The 20,397-nt window shown below is 40.4% G+C and overlaps 1 protein-coding gene across 1 annotated transcript in view; it reads left to right on the top strand.

Moving 5' to 3' along the window:
* Window positions 1-16,960, top strand: part of PECR (peroxisomal trans-2-enoyl-CoA reductase) — a 44,684-nt gene extending 27,724 nt beyond the window's left edge. Inside the window, exons 5-8 of the mRNA XM_004004912.5 lie at window positions 531-627; window positions 3,856-3,966; window positions 13,170-13,281; window positions 16,375-16,960. Of these exons, the coding sequence (XP_004004961.2) occupies window positions 531-627; window positions 3,856-3,966; window positions 13,170-13,281; window positions 16,375-16,460 (406 nt within the window). The 3' untranslated portion in view covers window positions 16,461-16,960. The remainder of the gene's footprint in view (window positions 1-530; window positions 628-3,855; window positions 3,967-13,169; window positions 13,282-16,374) is intronic.
* The last annotated feature ends 3,437 nt before the right edge of the window (window positions 16,961-20,397 follow it).

Here is a 20,397-nt window from a genome sequence, read left to right as displayed (position 1 = left end):
ACCAATTTGTTTATTTTCTTTCATAATCAAAAGTTCCTCAAAATATTCCTGTTTTGCACATGGTGATTTGGGGGGACCTTGTGTGGGCCTTGGGGCTTTCCAGGTGGCACAATGGTAAAGAATCCACCTGCCAGTGCAGGAGATGCAAGAGACGCAGGTTCATTCCCTGGGTCAGGATGATCCCCTGGAGTAGGAAATGGCAACCCATTCCAGTATTGTTGCCTGGGAGGGCTACAGCCCTCCTGGAGGGCTACAGTCCATGGGACCTCAAAAGAGTTGCACATGTCGGAGCATGCATGCAGACAGGGAGATGTGGGCCTTGACTTATGTGAGATTTGTTTGACTAGCAGATAGCTATGGTTTCACTTTAATATTGAAGGACCTGGTTCTTTTTAATGGCTCAGACAGGGACTCATAAGAAGAATGTTCTTGTGGGACTCTGACAGGTCACTGGTACACTTGTCAGTTAAGGTAATATGAGACATATTCAATAGAAGCTGATGGTGATGTTTGTATTTTGTCTTTTAAAGGCATAGCGGAGCTGCCAGAGAAGGTGTTTACAACCTCACCAAGTCCTTAGCTGTGGAATGGGCCAGCAGTGGAGTAAGGATCAATAGCGTTGCCCCTGTACGTAAATATTCAATATGAAAGCTGTTGACAAATTGTGATTTTCTGATTTCATTTGTGTTTTTCATCGAGGTACTCGTTAATATGCATGTGTACCAGAAAAGATTGGCTTTTAAAAATAGATAAAATCAGAAAGAAGTATTCTTTGATTTACAACCAGATTGTCAAGAAGGTTAAATAAAATCAATGATTCTCAGTCCTGGCAGTATATGAGGATTATCTGTGAAATAGTTACAAAATAGTGATATATAAGCTTGAAACGCTGGACTGGGTGAAGCACAAGCTGGAATCAAGATTGCCAGGAGAAATATTAGTAACTTCAGATGTTCAGATGACACAACCCTTATGGCAGAAAGTGAAGAAAAACTAGAGAGCCTCTTGATGAAAGTGAAAGAGGAGAGTGAAAAAGCTGACTTAAAACATTCAGAAAACTAAGATCATGGCATCCAGTCCCATCACTTCATGGCAAACAGATGGGGAAACAATGGCAGACTTTATTTTGGGGGACTCCAAAATCACTGCAGATGGTGACTGCAGCCATGAAATTAAAAGACGCTTACTCCTTGGAAGGAAAGTTATGACCAACCTACACAGCATATTAAAAAGCAGAGACATTACTTTGCCAACAAAGGGTCCATCTAGTCAAGGCTATGGTTTTTCCAGTAGTCATATATGGATGTGAGAGCTGGACTATAAAGAAAGTTGAGCACCAAAGAATTGATGCTTTTGAACTGTGGTGTTGAAGAAGACTCTTGAGAGTCCCTTGGTCTGCAAGGAGATCCAGCCAGTCCATTCTAAAGGAGATCAGTCCTGGATGTTCAATGGAGGGACTGATGTTGAAGCTGAAACTCCAGTACTTTGGCCACCGGATGTAAAGAGCTGACTCACTGGAAAAGACCCTGATGCTGGGAAAGATTGAAGGTGGGAGGAGAAGGGGACGACAGAGGATGAGATGGTTGGATGGCATCACCGACTTAACGGACATGAGTTTGAGTAAACTCAGGGAGTTGGTGATGGACAGGGAGGCCTGGCGTGTTGCAGTCCATGGAGTTGCAAACAGTTGGACACGAGTGAGAGACTGAACTGAACTGAACCCAACTATGGAAACCAGGTATTGGTGCTTTTAAAAGCTGGTTCCATTTCTCAGTGAAGGAAATTCAGATTCAGTGAAGGTTGAGAATCGCTGCTTTAAGGAATGAATTTTCCTAGATTATCTTGTTATTTCTTGGTCATTAATTCTTTATTAGGAGAGAGAGAAACTTCAAGTCAAAGTTCTAGGAAGGAATTTCCAGTTGAAGGTCAACTAAAAGTCAAGGGAACACTTCTCTGAAACATAATGTAATCAATAGGGGAAGAAAATTACCATATGTTCAGCTTCAGAAACTGTCACATTCTGTTGGGCTTCCCTGATAGTTCAGTTGGTAAAAAATCTGCCTGCAGTGCAGGAGACCCCGGTTCGATTCCTGGGTCGGGAAGATCTCCTGGAGAAGGGAGAGGCTACCTACTCCAGTATTCTTTGGCTTTCCTTGGGGCTCAGCTGGTAAAGAATCCACCTGCAATGTGGGAGACCTGGGTTCGATTCCTGGGTTGGGAAGATCCCCTGGAAAAGAGAAAGGTTACCCACTCCAGTATTCTGGCCTGGAGAATTGCATGGACTGTATAGTCCATGGGGTCACAAAGAGTCAGACATGACTGAGCGACTTTAACGTTCATAAGACATAACTTACACAGTGAAGATCCTGCATTCTGTAGCTAAGACTCAATGCAGCCAAAATAAATAAATAGTTTTTTTTTTTTTTAAGCTATAACTTTAAGCTTCCTTGGTCCTTACATGTCAACCACATAATCCAAGAGGGATAATAAATGAGACTTCGCACATATCCTGCAAAACTCAGCTCAAATTCACTTCTCTGTGATGATTCCTGGTCATTGCTAAGAGAGTCATCATCCCCCAGTCTGGGGGTGTTACCTATGGATCTATTAATATCTATATAGTTATAGATAATATATATGTAGATAATATATATAGATAATATTTATAGATATTGTTATCTGTGCTACTCAGTGGGAACTAAGCATGAGCTGACTTGTGGTTGTTAGATCTTATCTTTAACAAATGCAGGTTCCTAGCCCCTTTTAATCATTTGGGGCGGACATTACCTTTGCTGCTGCTGCTGCTGCTGCTACGTCGCTTCAGTCGTGTCCGACTCTGTGCGACCCCATAGACAGCAGCCCACCAGGCTCCCCCGTCCCTGGGATTCTCCAGGCAAGAACTTCTACCTATTCTCAAATATTTATAGGACAGATTGGATAGATTTCCATTCTGAATGTTGATTCTTTGGAATGTTGGTCTCTACATACACATTTCTGGACAACCTTTAATGATGTGTTGGTGCTGTAACCATAATACTAAAGTCACATTTGTCCTCCAGAGATGTTTTGAGGTTTAATGTCTAAACCTTAATACCTCTGGAAGATTCCATCCTTTTTAAATGAAAGCCTGAGAAATTGTTTAATCAGAAACCAGTATATCACCCCAGTATTGTTTGGAGTAATTAACACTGCCAAGTTTCTTCCTCATATTCTCATCCCTCCTGTCTTCTCCCCTCCTTCGAATAATCTTTCTAGTTATGGGCCAATAACAAGCAGCTTTATCCTGTGTTAAAACAGTTTTTAAGTAATTTTTTTCTTTGTGAACCATTGACAGCTACTAAAAGTTGAATAAAAGAATTCTTAAACATTAAAATTTTAATTTATTTATATTGGATTCAAATTTTTTGTTTGTGATTTCTTTCTAGGTAAAAAGCCATAAAAATATTGTATTTTCTGAGTCCCACTTAACCATAGGCCAGTTTTCCATCGTAAAACATAGAAGCCTTAGTGGAAGACAGAATAGACTACCCTGTCCCATTGTCCCCAGTTAAGGGCTTGTCTGATATGCTCATATGATTATGCTTTCAGAAGCCAGGTCTTTTATGAAAACATCCTGAGCTTGGCTGGTTATTAGGGGAGGGGAGGTCACAAAATGAGCATTCAGATTATCCGTTTTTAGTAGAGGTTGACTGTTTTTCTTTGACCATATTGAGAAAAATTAACATTGCACATGTGAACTTAAACCACTATTAAACCACTTAATTGTTAGTGTTGGATGACAGACTGCCTTGTTGTCTTTCCGATTAAAATTTAATTTTATGTACTTTATTTTTTCCTGTTTTATTTTAAACATAGGGAACCATTTATTCCGAGACTGCTTTTAGCAACTATGATCATTTGACAAAAGACCTGCTTAACAAGTACATTCACAAGATCCCAGCTAAAAGATTTGGATTTCCTGAGGAGGTAATGTGTATTTCCAACACTGATGAATTACTTTGTTTTATACTTTGGAGATCTGTAACATTTTAGTGTCCTTTTCACATAGTCTGATTGGTTAATAGAGAAGATTGCTCCCATGCCCTCAAACTATGTTCCCTGTGCTTTCTGGCTGCCAGGAATACTGCGCTAGTGGTGCCTTGAATCCTCACAGCAGTATTTATTCTGGCATGGATGCAGTGTCGGTTAAGAGCAGCATGTTTTTATTGTTTCATTGCACTTTTCAGCTCTTTGTTGTTTGATAGTACGCAGAATCTCAAATATGCAGATGACACCACCCTTATGGCAGAAAGTGAAGAGGAACTAAAAAGCCTCTTGATGAAAGTGAAAGAGGACAGTGAAAAAGTTGGCTTAAAGCTCAACATTAAAAGAACTAAGATGATTGCATCCAGTCCCATCACTTCATGGCAATAGATGGGGAAAGAGTGGAAACAGTGGCATTACTTTATTTTGGGGGGCTCCAGAATCACTGCAGATGGTGACTGCAGCCATGAAATTAAAAGATACTTACTCCTTGGAAGGAAAGTTATGACCAACCTACACAGCATATTAAAAAGCAGAGACATTACTTTGCCAACAAAGGTCCATCTAGTCAAGGCTGTGGTTTTTCCAGTAGTCATACATGGATGTGAGAGCTGGACTATAAAGAAAGTTGAGCACCAAAGAATTGATGCTTTTGAACTGTGGTGTTGGAGAAGACTCTTGAGAGTCCCTTGGACTGCAAGGAGATACAGTCAGTCCATCCTATAGGAGATCAGTCCTGAGTGTTCATTGGGAGGACGGATGTTGAAGCTGAAACTCCAATACTTTGGCCACCTGATGCAAAGAGGTGACTCATTAGAAAAGACCCTGATGCTGGGAAAGATTGAAGGCGGGAGGAGAGGAGGATGACAGAGGATGAGAGGGTTGGATGGCATCACCGGCTCAATGGACATGAGTTTGGGTAAACTCAGGGAGTTGGTGATGGACAAGGATGCCTGGCGTGCTGTGGTCCATGGGGTCGCAAAGAGTCAGACACGAGTGAGTGACTGAACTGAACTGAACACAGAATCTAAGGAAGTCAGACAATTATGACAAAATGAAGTTCCGTACCTGATTTCTGTAAGATGACCAGTTTTAAGTCTGTAAAAATCAATAGCTTTCTTAAATGCCAGCAAGATCAGTCTTAAAATGTAATTTTTTAAAAAAGGATATATATTCCCCAATAGGAAAAGGAGTACGTCAAGGCTGTATATTGTCACCCTGCTTATTTAACTTATATGCAGAGTACATCATGAGAAACACTGGACTGGAAGAAACACAAGCTGGAATCAAGATTGCTGGGAGAAATATCAATAACCTCAGATATGCAGATGACACCACCCTTATGGCAGAAAGTGAAGAGGAACTAAAAGCCTCTTGATGAAAGTGAAAGAGGAGAGCAAAAAAGTTGGCTTAAAGCTCAACATTCAGAAAATAAAGATCATGGCATCCGGTCCTGTCACTTCATGGGAAATAGATGGGGAAACAGTGGAAACAGTGTCAGACTTTATTTTGGGGGGCTCCAAAATCACTGCAGATGGTGACTGCAACCATGAAATTAAAAGCTTACTCCTTGGAAGAAAAGTTATGACCAACCTAGATAGTATATTCAAAAGCAGAGACATTACTTTGCCAACTAAGATCCGTCTAATCAAGGCTATGTTTTTTCCTGTGGTCGTGTATGGATGTGAGAGTTGGACTGTGAAGAAGGCTGAGCGCCGAAGAATTGATGCTTTTGAAGTGTGGTGTTGGAGAAGACTCTTGAGAGTCCCTTGGACTGCAAGGAGATCCAACCAGTCCATTCTGAAGGAGATCAGCCCTGGGATTTCTTTGGAAGGAGTGATGCTAAAGCTGAAACTCCAGTACTTTGGCCACCTCATGCGAAGAGTTGACTCATTGGAAAAGACTCTGATGCTGGGAAGAATTGGGGGCAGGAGGAGAAGGGAACAACAGAGGATGAGATGGCTGGATGGCATCACTGACTTGATGAACGTGAGTCTGAGTGAACTCCAGTAGTTGGTGATGGATGGGGAGGCCTGGCGTGCTGCAATTCATGAGGTCGCAAAGAGTCGGACATGATCGAGCAACTGAACTGAACTGAACTGAATAAGAATAAAAACTAAAAAACCCAAAGTGAACTTAACTCTAACCAAAAAAAGTTTATTACTGAAGAACAGAAAAAAACGACCAGAATAAATAGAGACATGCCATATTCCTCAATGGAGAGATTCAATTTTACTAAAACCAAGTTTCCCTAAATCACACATACACATTTAATATATCTTTGGAATTAATATATTGATTCTAAAGTTTTCCCTAGAAAAATATTTATTCCAAAATGCCCAAAATGTTTTGAATAAGAATAATGAGGGGATTTGACCTTCCTGCTGTCAAAACAAACTGTAGGGCTTCCCTGGTGGCTCAGTGGTAAGGAGTCTGTCTGCCAGTGCAGGAGACGTGGATTCCATCTCTAGTCCGGGATAATCTCACATGCTACAAGTAGCTAAACCCATGTGCCACAGTGACTGAGCCTGCGCTCTGGAGCGCAGGAGCCACAGCTGCTGAAGCCCATATGCCTTAGAGCCCTGGGCTCTGCAACCAGAGAAGTCAGTGCAGTCAGAAGCCTGCTCACCATAGCCGGAGGGTGGCCCCTGTTTGCCAAGACTAGAGAAAAACCCGCACAGCAGTGAAGACCCAGCATGGCCCAAAAGAAACAAAATTATTTAACCACCCCCTCAAAATGCATACTGTAAAGCTACAGTTGTTTCCTACATTTGGGGTTGGTGCTGGAAGAGATTAAAAGTAGTGGGATAGAATGGACTCTCATATCAGTACTGCACACACACACACGCACACACACACAGAGTTTATAGGATAAGAGTAACATTTCAAATCTACAAGGAAAGAATATTCAGCAAAAGTCTTGCAGCAGTTGAGTGTTCATTTAGAAATAAATTAGACTCACCCATCTCATATCACATACAAAATAATTTTCAGATATATTAAAATGCTAAATATAAAAGCAATTTTCTCTAAGAGAAAAATGTGTTCTAATTCCTAGAGCTAGCTTTCATTATCAGTTTGATGTATATCTTTCCAGAAATTTACTGTGTATGCTTAAAGATATTTCTGTTTACTGACTTTCTTTTTAGAAAAATGGGATTCTAAGTTTTTCTGCAACTTGCTATGGCTGTAGCATTAGACCCTGTTGCTGCACATTGAGATTTTATTAATTTTTTTATATTGTAATAATTCTGCAGTGAACATTCTTGACTATAGTCATGAACTCTTATGTGTTCTTCTCTTCTAGAAGTAGAAGTCCTGAACTAAAATAGACTTGCATATTAAATTTTAGAAGATACTGTTAAATTCAACATTTGATGAGCTATTTTGAGCAAGGTGCCAGATTTTTATTTGGAAAACTGAGAGTGATTTTGAAAGGATTTTAATCGAGGGATTTGTCTGACTAAGCTTTTATTTTAGACAGAACCCTCCTTATGTTTTCTGAACAATTGGATATTGTCTATATGCTATGCTGTGCTTAGTCGTTCAGTCGTGTTCAGCTCTTTGAGACCCCATGGACTGTAGCCTACCAGGATCCTGTGTCCATGGTCTGTAGTTACTGTATTAAAATTTGACATTGAGAAATTCAAGAAATATTTATGAATTCATTTAAAATAATCTTAATAAAATCATGGATGTTAGAGTTGGACCATAAAGAAGGCTGAGTGCCAAAGAATTGATACTTTTGAATTGTGGTGTTGGAGAAGACTCTTGAGAGTCCCTTGGGCTGCAAGGAGATCCAACCAGTCCATCCTAAAGGAAATCAATCCTGAATATTCATTGGAGGGATTGATGCTGAAGCTGAAGCTCCAATACTTTGGCCACCTGATACGAAGAGCCAACTCATTAGAAAAGACTCTGATTCTGGGAAAGATTAAAGGCGGGAGAAGGGGACGACAGAGGATGAGATGGTTGGATGGCATTACCGACTCAAAGGATGTGAGTTTGAGCAAGCTCTGAAAGATGGTGAAGGACAGGGAAGCCTGACATGCTGCAGTCCATGGGGTTCCAAAGAGCTGGATACAACTGAGGAATTGAACAACAAATAAAGGTGTTGAATACTATAATATTTTTAATGAAAAATAGCTACATTTTAAAATACAAAAAAGAACAATTGTTGCTTTGTTTTACATGCTTTACACAGTTCTTTAATGTATGGCTTAATAGAAAACAGCTGGACTCTCACATCTGCTTCTGCTTTCAGTCAGTTACAATATGTTTTGGTAAAGCATGCAAAGAAAATCTGGCTTCATGCCAGTTAAAATAAAAGGAGGAGTATTTTAGCAGTCTTTTTGAGTAACTGTGGACATTCTTCTTTAATATTCAACAAGTGACAGTTTCTTTTTTTTTCCTATTGCTGTGTATTTTGTGTGTTAAATGACCTGCCCCACTGCAATGTATTGGTACATACATGGTGCTTCCAAGGTGGCACTAGCGGGAAAGAACCTCCCTGCCACTGCAGGAGACATAAGAGATGCAGGTTCTATCCCTGGGTCAGGAAGATCCCCCTGGAGGAGGGCATGGCAACCCACTCTAGTATCCTTGCCTGGAAAATCCCATAGACAGAGTTTTCTGGTGAACTACATAGGGTCACAAAGAGTCCAACACGACTGAAGAGACTTAGAACACACAGTACGTACTTGATGTGTGTACTAACGATACATTCTGTATATAATCATATCATTTACTTCATGCATGAGGACAAAGTACAACTATTACATAATTATATCGTTTACTTCATGCCTGAGTACAAAGTATGACTATTACATAATTACATAGAACAAAATGTTATTTGTACAAATTGCATTAAGTCAAATCAACTCTAGTCTCCATACTTATCACAACCAACGACTTTCCTTAATCCCAAGTTTTGAGAAACCCACAGCTCATCCACAAACTTGCCTCTCTTCTTGCTTTGGGCCCATAGCATGTGGTGGGTTCTAGACCTGAACTTTATCTGACATCTAGTTCTTACTTTTAAAAATATTTCTGTTTACTGACATTTTTACAAAAATGAGATTCTACTGTATGTTCTTTTCTACAAATTGCTAAGGATGTAGCATAGTATATTTAGACCGTGTTGTTACACATTGGGATTTTATGTGTATTTTTATATAAATATATGTTTGTTTCATAAATATAAATTTATATTTCTTAAAATCTCCCAGTTTTTCCTCACTAAACAGGACATCTTGTTGGACTAATGACTAATCAGCTCATGTGCACACATAACTATGGTGTCATACATTTGAATTTTTAAAAATCTGTGGGCAACTGTGGCCATCTGAGGTCTTAGCACAGTCAAACAACAAGTAGTTGAGCCTATACAGAGTATTGTTTTCCAGTGTCAACAACCATAAGGTGTAAGTCAATGCTTAAAATGCATAAGAAAATTGACCTCAAAGTGTGTGTGTGTGTGTGTGTGTGTGTGTGTGTATATATATATATATACATAAAATATTTAATGTCCAATCTTAACAAATGGCAGTTTCTTAAAGATTAATTGTAATGTGGAATCTGAAGCCATTCAGTGAACTTTTTGTATTCCATTACATTAAAATTCCTTAGTATTCCTTGCACTTTTACTGAGTCTTTCATGCATAGATGATTTTGTAACACCAGACATTGGTCTTTTGGAAAATATTGATTCACTGAGTTATAGACATCTTCTGAATGTTGATACACAATTCATGATACAATACCAGATGATCACACTTATGAATGTCACCACTGATCTCTTCCAAAACTCTTTGGGTATTGGGAAACTATCAAGGTCATGATGACATGTATTGGTGCAACTTTTCCAAAATTCTAGTTTTCACTTGAAAGCTCAAATCTTATCATTGACAACAAATGCTGTCAGTTGTTTTCAGCTGCTTGAAGTGGCAGTGTCACTTGGTTCATTTTTGGGAAAATGTCTGCCAGATACCCAAGTGTGAACAACTGTAGTTTGTTAGTCATTCTCTCAAGCAGAAAACAAACAAAAAAATGTTTTGTGAAAAAAAATGACTAGTTTGGTTTGCAGCTCAAGCACATGTTCTTTTCCTCGAGACAGCCTTCATACTTCCATGTATAGCACAAGAGCTGAAGGTGTAATTCCCACTTCATCACACAGGATATTAAAAAGATGTGTACCCAGTAGTCAAGATTAATATGATTAATAATTTTAGTGCTCATCGAGGACATTTGAAAGTGAAACAGACTCTCCCCTCCCATTCCCAGGAGTACTTGCCGGTGAAGAATATTGTTGACTGTTAGTATGATGCTTCATGTCTGTTTTCCTGCCATGACTTGTGCTGAGGCATTTTTCCCATCATTGCTTTGGCACCATTAGTACAAATGTCAACACAGTGAAAAAGACAGATAAGGACTCAGTATTGTTATAGAACAGTGTGACTTCACAGATTCCCTGAAAAGATCTTAGGTATGCCCAGGGTTTTGCCGACCATACCGTGGCTAATTGGGAAGGTGAGACAATGGATTGCAATAAGCTGCAGAGTAAGGAGAGAGTTTCAGTCTCTGTCTTACAGGGTTCTAGCATCGCCAGGTCATGTTTTCAAGATCCGCTGGTGGCCCCAGCTAATCACTAATGTCACTTTTGGGGCTGAGCTTTGACAATAGGCTATTGGTGGACTGTTCAGAACTGCTTATCAATGAGTTGTCTTCTTTTAAGTAATAGTTATTGGGATTGAGTTATGAGGGTCAATGTAGCTGTAGTTTTAAAAGGAACTGCCGGAGCTCCTACGATGTCCCTCCACACCTCTTGGAGACAGAATGCAGCACTTGGCCGACCCCTCAAATGGCGTGTACTTGTACTCTATACTGATTTTACAGACTAGGAAACCAAGAGCCAGTGATGTTCAGTAATTTGCCTAAAGCCATGCATAAGTCATGTGGGCCTCCCAGGTGGTCTAGTGGTCAACATATGGGCCTCCCAGGTGGTCTAGTGGTCAAGAAGCCATCTACCAGTGCAGGAGATGCAAGAGACAAGGGTTCGTGTCTTTTCTGAGTTAGGCAATGGAAAATCCCTTTATTTGAAGGGCAGAGATGCAAAAAGATTCCTTCACTCTGTAAACACTTAATAAGTAGTTACTTTATTGTAAATACTGTCAAAGGATGAGGCCACCACTCGATATTTGAAACAGAACTCAGCACTAAAGCACATTTATTCCTGGTCAGGCGCAGTCTCTTGGAGTAGACTTTTGAGTTTTCTTTTTTTCCTTGGGGGAAGTATGGTTTTAGAGATTTGCAGACTTCGAGTGAGAGGGTCGTTGTTTGGCTGACACTCAGAAAAGAACTTATTGGCATGAGTCTTCCTGATTGGCTAACTTACAGGGTCAAGGAACTTTCACTGATTGGTTGACTAACAAAACAGTGTTCACAGGGTGAGTTGTCATTGATTGATTACACAGGATAAAGCTAGTTCTGATTGTTACTTGTTCCCAGGCCCCATCAGCCCTTTCCCAGGAATGTGGGAACTTTTAAATTATAATTCCACACCAACTCTGTCCAATAGAAATGTGATAATAATCACATATGTAATCTTAAACTTTGTAATAGCCACATTAAGAAAAGGTTTAAGAAGAGATGAAATTAGTTTAAAAAATAAATCTTATTTAACTTAGTATACATAAAACATTATCATTTTAACAATTATTAATGAGACTATTTTACATTTTTCTTTTCCAAGAAGAAAAAGTCTTCTGAATCTGGTGTGTGGATTTATACTTACAGTGCCTCTCAATTCAGACTAGTTGTGTGGAAATGTTGTGTGTTTTGGTTGTGTCATATGGTTAGTGGCCTCCTTTTTGGACAGTGCAGCCCTATACTCCCTGCCCGGGACACAAGGATGGAGGGAAGGCTATGCCCGCCTTCTCTCAGGTCTCAGAGCCTCAAAGAGGCTCAGCCCTATGAACACACACGCTATAGTGCTCCATACAGGATCAGGACTGGGGTGAGACAAGCAAGGCACAGCAGTATTTAGGGACTCGCTTGCTTTCAGTGTTGCTCAGGTGCAGGGTCCACCCGCCCCCCCAGAGCGAGTACCTCCTTAACTGCCGCATCCCAAGCACCTCATTAGTTTCACCCTTGTCTCAGCCCTGCTTGGCAGCCTGATAAAACCCAGATGATCTCAAGTGCAGGATCTTGGAGTCTGGAGTTTCAGTAAGCAGCCCTAGGGATTCTGATGTAGGAGCTTAAGATCACCCTTTGAGAAACTGCTTGTGTTAACAGCCTCATGTGAGACTCCGTTTACATCCAGTGAAATATTTCCATCTTTTTCTTTGGTTTTGGGAGTGGTTGTTGCTGAAGTCGCCAATCACCTATCTATTTCTCAGGGCTGCAGTGGGATTCTGAAGTCCTCCTGATAGAAAACTCCCGTACTCTGAGACCCTGGGCTTTGGGCCTGTGAGGACCGTGGACTACACAAGCTAGAATGCCAGGTTATTGTTACAAAGACACAGTGACCGTTTCAGGGAGAAACCTATAAAAGGCATGTGATGGTGTTGAAAACAATGAGGATCATGGAAGGAAATGAATTATTTGATGGCAGAGAGCAGACACAGCACTGCTTTCACTTTTGGTTCCTTCATGTTGTTTTATTTATTTAAAAAAAAATGTTTTGGCCACAGGACCCTGCCTACAGGTTCCTAGTTCCTTGGCCAGAGATTGAACCCCAAACCCCCTGCAGTGGAAGCATGGAGTCTTAACCACTGGACCACCGGGAAAGTCCCTTAACTACTTCACATTGTGTGATTCATTTCACACTGGAGGACAAAGGAGCCTGGCGTGTCATAGTCCGTGGTATTGCAAAGAGTCGAACACGACTTAGTAACTGAACAACAACCAAAAAGGCTCTTTTTATTTTGCCTTCACCCTAGTCACATCCCTGACTTTAATGATGCTCAAATAGAAAAAGGCATCTATTATGTACCTTCGGATGATAGTGCACACAGCCTGGCATTCTAGGCTGCAGGCTTCATGTTACAGTGCTGTAGTTTCCGATGTGATGTGTCTGCTCGGAAGTGGGAAGCAGCCAAAAGTGAGGAGTGTCTAATTTGTGTGCATGTGTGTGCTTCTGTTTCCAGATCTCCTCCCTGGTATGCTTCCTGCTGTCTCCTGCTGCTTCCTTTGTCACCGGACAGTTGGTGTACGTGGATGGAGGCCAGTCTCTGTACTCACAGTTATTTGAGGTACCAGGTGAGTGGCCAAGAAATGAGTCTGTCCCTCATTTTGTGCCTTTTCCTGTTCAGGTTTTCAAAATTTCCCTAAGTACTTAAGAAATAAGGGTTTTTTGTTTTTTTTTTTTCTTCTTGTAGAACATCAAAAAAAATGGACGAAATATTTATAGTCATCATATGATTTTTAGAGGCAATATTCCTAGTGCAGCAAATATCTAAATGTCTTTCTTACAGCACACAGCTCTACCTGTTTAAAAAGTTGTTTGCGTTTGCATAGGCTAGTGGAATTTTAACCTTGAAAAATATTCTCAGTGTGAGTATATATGTACAAGAAAGAGACAAGAACAGAGGCAGGAAGGTGCTATACTTTTGATATTTAACTTCTCTTTGTTTATCCAGTTAGTGGCTTGTGTATATGAGGGGGAGAATCAGACCTGTTAGATGGGGAGGGGTGGTCTGGTGCTATTTTACAGTATCTTCGGGTTATAGATTGAGGGAAACCATAGGAATATGCTGTATTCATTCATTTTCGATGTACAAAACAATTTTATATATCTCAGTCTAATGTAGATATTGCATGCAAATGTGTGTATGTGTCTTATGACTAGACCATCAAACTTTGGAGTCGAAAGTATCCTAAAAAATTAGTCAAGTATCACAGTTTCATCATACATGACAAAACACACCCATGAAATAAATCAAGGCGTGTCCAAGCTAATCACTCCCAAAATGTAGAAAAGGATATGAAATTCAAATGTGTCCACACGGTTGCCAGAGATAGTTGATTAAATGATTGCCAGTGAATTAAAGGGCTTCTCTGGTGGCACAGTGATAAAGAATCTGCCTGCCAGTGCAGGAGACACAGGAGACCTGGGTTCAATCCCTGATTTGGGAAGATCCCCTGGAGTAGGAAGTGGCAACCCACTCCAGTATTCTAGACTTGAAGATCCCACGGACAGAGAAGCCTGGTGGGATATAGTCCGTGGGGTTGCAAAGAGTCAAACGCAGCTGAGCGCACACACAAAATTAAAATGTAGTTGATGTAGCATATACGTACTTGAATTTGCTGTTCAGCACTTATTCTTTTCATCCTACTCTTTCATGTGCTAATAGTCTAGTTGATGATTCAACCCTTCTTTGCATTAATCATTGATTGGTTTGGATCTATAATATTACTCATTATTTCCCCCTGGTATAATTTTTTACTAACAGTACCATTGTGGTAATGTGTATGAGATTCTGTTTCTTCAAGGATCTCATTTGGAAGCATAGAAATGCCTGCATGGTTATACAGTATTGTTTTCTGATAGTATGTAAAGTAGCAAAGATGGAGGGAGAATCTTTCCACTTCCCTCACCAGTGGAGTTGAGTCAGTGTTTGTTAAAGCGAGGTACATCCCTTTTCATTTTTAGAGGGGGGAGAAAACCCCTCTAGGTGACTACTTCTCCAGGCCTCCAGTGAAATGGTTTTCCTTTGTCATTATAACACTGTTTTTTTTTTAAAAAAAAACAGTACAAAAAACTATTTTTTAAGTTTTTGAAGAAAGCAGCCTCATCCACCTTTTAAGAATATGTGCATGCTTGATCGATCAATTGTGTTCAGCTCCTTGCGACCCTGTGGACTGTAGCCCGCCAGGCTCCTCTATCCATGGGATTTCCCAGGCAAGAACACTGGAGTGGATTGCCATTTCCTTCTCCAGGGGATTTTCCTGACCCGGGGATGGAACCTGCATCTCTTGCATCGCCTGCTTTGGCGGGCAGATTCTTTTCCACTGTGCCACCTGGACTTACCTTTAAGAATATACTCCCCTAAAATAATGCGCAGAAATATTCAGCTGTTCCTTCTGAAGTTTTAAGATTGCCAGTCCTGCAGTGACAATGCCTGGGATGAAAGCTAAGCTATACCCTTATTAGCTGATGTTCTTGAGGAAATTTATTTCTGTATGCCTTCATTTCTATAAAGTGAGGGTCCTTACAGTATTCATTTCATCAGCTGTTGGGAGGATTAGATTAGTTAATGCACATTAAAGGTACTGTATCAGATAGAATGCTTTTAGTTACAACTTAGACTGGCTCAAGCAATGCAGGAATTTATTGTCTCAAATAACAGGTGAGTCTTCACTCTGCAGCTCACTGATTTCATCGAGGGCATTTTTTCCCCCTTTCCCTCTCTTTTTACTGCTCTTTTTAATGTTGGCCGTATCTAAACATGGACTCTCCTGGTGCCTGCCACTCCTGAAGCTCCGTACTTCTTTGTTCATGTCCATCTGGACAGAGACAGAGGGGAGGGGATGGCTTTTTCTCAGCATTTCTAACCAAATTCTGAGATTCTCTGTGCTTGGTACTAGCTTATGCAAGTGTCCATGCTTGACCAGTAACCTCAGCAAGGGAAATAGAGTGCACTTACTTAGATCAATCAGTGATCCAAGGATCACTTCTCTAGAACCTCATGGTTTTCTAAGTGGAAAGAAGAGATGGGAGACTGGATGCCTGGAGGGGGCAACTCTGAGTGTCTGGTACAAAGTAAGCATGTTTCAGAAGGTACTGTTACTAAGGAAATAAGATCGGTTGAATGTCTATGTTATGTCCAGTGCTATATGCAGGGATCATATGGACTCTCTCACCTCTAACAGAGAGGTATTGTTATCTCCTCTAATGGAGGGGGATTTCCCTGGTGGATCAGCTGGTTAAGAATCCACCTGCAATGCAGGAGACCAGCGTTCAATCCCTGGATAAGGAAGATTCCCTGGAGACGGGAATGGCAAACTGCTCAGTTTTCTTGCACGGAGAATTTCATGGAGGAGCCTGGCAGGCTACAGTCCATGGTGTCGCAAAGTGAATGACTAACACTTACTTAAAAGATGAGGAAGCTGAGGCTCAGCAAGAGTCACTTCTCCAAACCTTTAGAAGTAACTTCTACAAAGTTACTAAGTGGCGGAGGTGGGATTCAAATGGAGATTTTTCTCAAAACCTTTGCCACCTGTCCCAGTGATTTCTTTTTTCTTGCTAAGAAAAGGGTGATCCAGGGAAAATGACAGATGGGTTTGGTGGGAACTAAGAGCACTGATGAGGTTAATAGATTTGTGTCTGACCTGAGGTTTTCCATTTAACAGATCATGACAACTGGCCCGAGGGAAGAGGGGACCCTTCTTTTGTCAAAAGCATAAAAGAGTCTTCTAACCATAAAGCCAAGCTGTAAGCTAAAGAAACATGGAAGTGTCCTTTGTCCCAAGTGCCTTAACATCTCGACAGTGCACTTCTGTACTTTACAGGAACTTATAATCTGTATGGGAAACTCACATTCTGATTTTTTAATGTTGATCAATTACATCTATGCAAAAGTTATTCCTGAAATAAATATATTAAGTGCCAACCAATGTCCTTTAACTCGTGATTAAAAAAACTTAGGAGTGGAAATTAACATAATTTATGATTATACTTTTAATTCTAAGAAAGGTCTTTGAAAAATGAAATAGTTTCAAGTTAATGATAGTGATATTATGATTTCCCAGAAGGTTCTAATATCTCCTTGTAAATTTTACAATAAATCTAAATTGTGGCATCATTATGATTTTTACAACAATGACATTTTTGATGGCAAATACTTCTGGATCAATAAAGCTTTATATAATTATTCATGTGTGGTTTGTGCATGAAGTCATATTTGTACAAACCCTGTTAATAAAAAAGAAAAATGAAGTCATAAGTGGTATTTTTTTCCATCCTTGGCTTGATATGTGTCTTGATTTCTTAGCCAAAATATTCCCCTCTCTCCATGTTTCTCCTTTTATATGCAAAAAAATTTTTAATTAAAATCTATGCAGCTGTATTAGAGTTCAGTATTCTTCCTTCCGTTGATCCTTTCTGTCCACTGATCTTGATTTGTGGATTGTCATCTACAAACTGTATATGTTCTTTCTTTTTTTTTCTCTTCATCAATGAAACCTGTTTGACTTATTCCCTGTTGAAGTGAAGTAGTTTCTTTAACAGTAACACTCAGTTCAAAGCATATGATTGACCAAACCCTGAGCAGGGTGGGGCAGGGCGGGTGTCAGCTGCAGAAATTGCAGAATCTGCAATTTTATCAGCATCCCAAGCAGGTCCGGGACTAGAATGAGGCCAGTGAGCCGCTTTGGGTGCCGCATGTAAGGAGGTGCTCACTCTTGGGTGTGAGCTGGGGAGGGCCGCCCTTGAGAGTGAGCCCAAGCTCCCTTTAGCATTGTGTCCATGCTATGTATGTAGCAGAAACCTTCTTTTCCTCCTAGACTACATTTTAATAGTAGCCTTCTGAAGGTGATAACATCACAGCTCCTAAGAATTACAAGTTGACTTAAAGGGCAGGGTGGCCCCAGCACAGGTTGGTGCAAAAAATGAAAGAAGCAGGGCTTGCTTTTCAAATTACCTCTTGTTGATGGTTGATGACCTCTTACATCTCCCTACGTTGAGATTTGCTTATTTCTATCTAACACATGGAGCCTGCCCTATGTAGCCCTAAACTTAGCTCCAGCTCCTTATTAGATCTTCTTGTTTGACCATTACTATATAGCTGGTCATTATCTGTGTTCTAGAATTGGAAGTCTGCACTCCAGGATTTCTGTGTGTCATAACAGTGCCTTGTCAATAATGTTCTTCTGCGACTGCACTTGGTAAATTTTGCTGTAGACTGGATGTTCCTGAATGGAACTCATTCATTCAGCTAATAATTTGGTGCCCATTCTATGTGCTCAACATTATGGTAGGAGTTCGACGTTCAGTGGTGAAAAAGAAAAAATAATAATAATATATATATAAAATACAGAAATATACATTTTAAGTTTTGATTTATCTTTTTATTGAAGTGTGGTTGATTTATAATGTATTAGTTTCAGGTGTATAGCAAAGTGATTCTCACACACACCCCCCCACACACATATACATATTCTTTTTCAGATTCTTTTCCATTGTAGATTATCACAAGACACTGAATATAGTTCCCTGTATTATACAGTGGGTCCTTATTTATCTATTTTGTAATAGTAGTATACATCTATTAATTCCAGACTCCTAATTAATCCCCCCTTTCTGCTTTGTTAACCATAAATTTATTTTCTATGTGAGTCTGTTTCTGTGTTGTAAATAGGTTCAGTTGTATTATTAAGATTCCATATATAAGTAATATTTGTCTTTGTCTGACATTTCACGTAGTATGATAATCTCTAGGTCTATCCATATTACAAATGGCATTATTTCACTCTTTTTATGACTGAGTAGTATTCCATTGTATACATGTACCATATTTTCTTTGTCAATAGACATTTAGATTGCTTCCATATCTTGGCTATTATAAATAGTGCCGCTATGAACATTGGGGTGAATGTATCTTTTAGAATTAGAGTTTTCCTCTTTTCCAGATATATGCCCAGGAGTGGGATTGTTGGATCATATGGCAACTCTATTTTTAGTTTTTAAGGAACCTCCATACCGTTTTCCATAGTGGCTATACCAGTTTACATTCCCACCAGCACGATAGGAGGGTTCCCTTTTCTCTGCACCCTCTCCAGCATAAAATTCTCCATTATTTTAAGTGCTAACAAGGATAAGGTCATGGTACTAAAGGCATGTAAGAAAGAAAGGAAGAAAAGGACATCTAAGGGGGCAAAAAAAAAAAAAAGACATTTCTATAGTTACTCATGTCAAAAGAGGTTGTTGATAATATGACCTTTGTGGATGTTATCACCTCTCTCTGTCTCTCTCTGTCACACACACAGGTCTTTAGTTCGTGGCTTGTGTTAGTTGAGGTTCTCAGAGAAGAAGGTGCCAAGACACAGTAAAACGTGCATGAGATGTCTGGAGAATGTGCCCATGGAGGATAAAGGGCAGGGAGCCCAAGAAGGCATCCATAGCCTTCAGACCACAGTGGTGTCTAACACCTGTAGAAGAGGGAGGGGGAGAGGAATGGGCAGGAAATACCTCAGGTTACCGCCAGAGTTGCCACATGTGTGAGATCACAGTCACAGTAGGGCAGAAGGGCATCAGGAGGTGGGCAGTAGGGCATCTGGCCCACATGTGCCCTTCCTCCCTCTCCCCACTCTGTAAAAGCTGTGATTCCTCCCGCTGGTGATGGCAATGCCTTTTCTCACCAGCTTGGAAACAGTGTCAGACTTTATTATTGGGGCTCCAAAATCACTGCAGATGGTGACTGCAGCCATGAAATTAAAAGACGCTTACTCCTTGGAAGAAAAGTTATGACCAACCTGGATAGCATATTCAAAAGCAGAGACATTACTTTGCCAACTAAGGTCCGTCTAGTCAAGGCTATGGTTTTACCAGTAGTCATGTATGGATGTGAGAGTTGGATCATAAAGAAAGCTGAGTGCTGAAGAATTGATGCTTTTGAGCTGTGGTGTTGGAGAAGACTCTCGAGAGTCCCTTGGACTGCAAGGAGCTCATCAAACCAGTCAATTGTAAAGGAAATCATTTCTGAATAGTCATTGGAAGGACTGATGCTGAAGCTGAAGCTTCAATACCTTGGCTGCCTGATGTGAAGAGCTGACTCATGAGAAAAGAACCTGATGCTGGGAAGGATTTGAAGGCAGGAGGAGAAGGGGACGACAAAGGACAAAACTGCTGGGTGGCATCACTGACTCGATGGACATGAGTTTGAGCAAGCTCCAGGAGATGGAAGGACAGGGAAGTCTGGCATGCTGTGGTCCTTGGGGTCACAAAGAGTTGGGCATGACTGAGTGACTGACCAACAGATGGTAAAGAATCAGCCTGCAGTGTGGGAGACCTGGGTTCAATCCCTGGATTGGGAAGATCCCCTGGAGAAGGAAATGGCAACCCACTCCAGTATTCTTGCCTGGAGAATTCCATGGACAGAAGAGCCTGGCAGGCTATCGTCCATGGGCTTGCAAAGAGTCAGACACAAATGAGTGACGAACACATATATACTTTGCTTTCCAGTGGAATACAGACACACTTCAAAGCTACCCTTTTAAAATCCTTTTAAAAATCAAATACTGTGTTCTTAAGATAAAAGCCTAAAAAAGAAGCCATCTTTGTTTCATGTCAGCATTAAAATTACCCGTGGTGATTAAACTGGCTTAAAACTTTATGTTCACCAATATACCCCCATCACTTGAATCTCTTTTCAGTGT

This window comes from Ovis aries, chromosome 2, assembly GCF_016772045.2.
Source record: "Ovis aries strain OAR_USU_Benz2616 breed Rambouillet chromosome 2, ARS-UI_Ramb_v3.0, whole genome shotgun sequence".
Classification (NCBI taxonomy): Eukaryota; Metazoa; Chordata; class Mammalia; order Artiodactyla; family Bovidae; genus Ovis; species Ovis aries.
The sequence above is the reverse complement of the archived record's forward strand: the minus strand, read 5'-3'. Positions and strand labels throughout refer to the sequence as shown.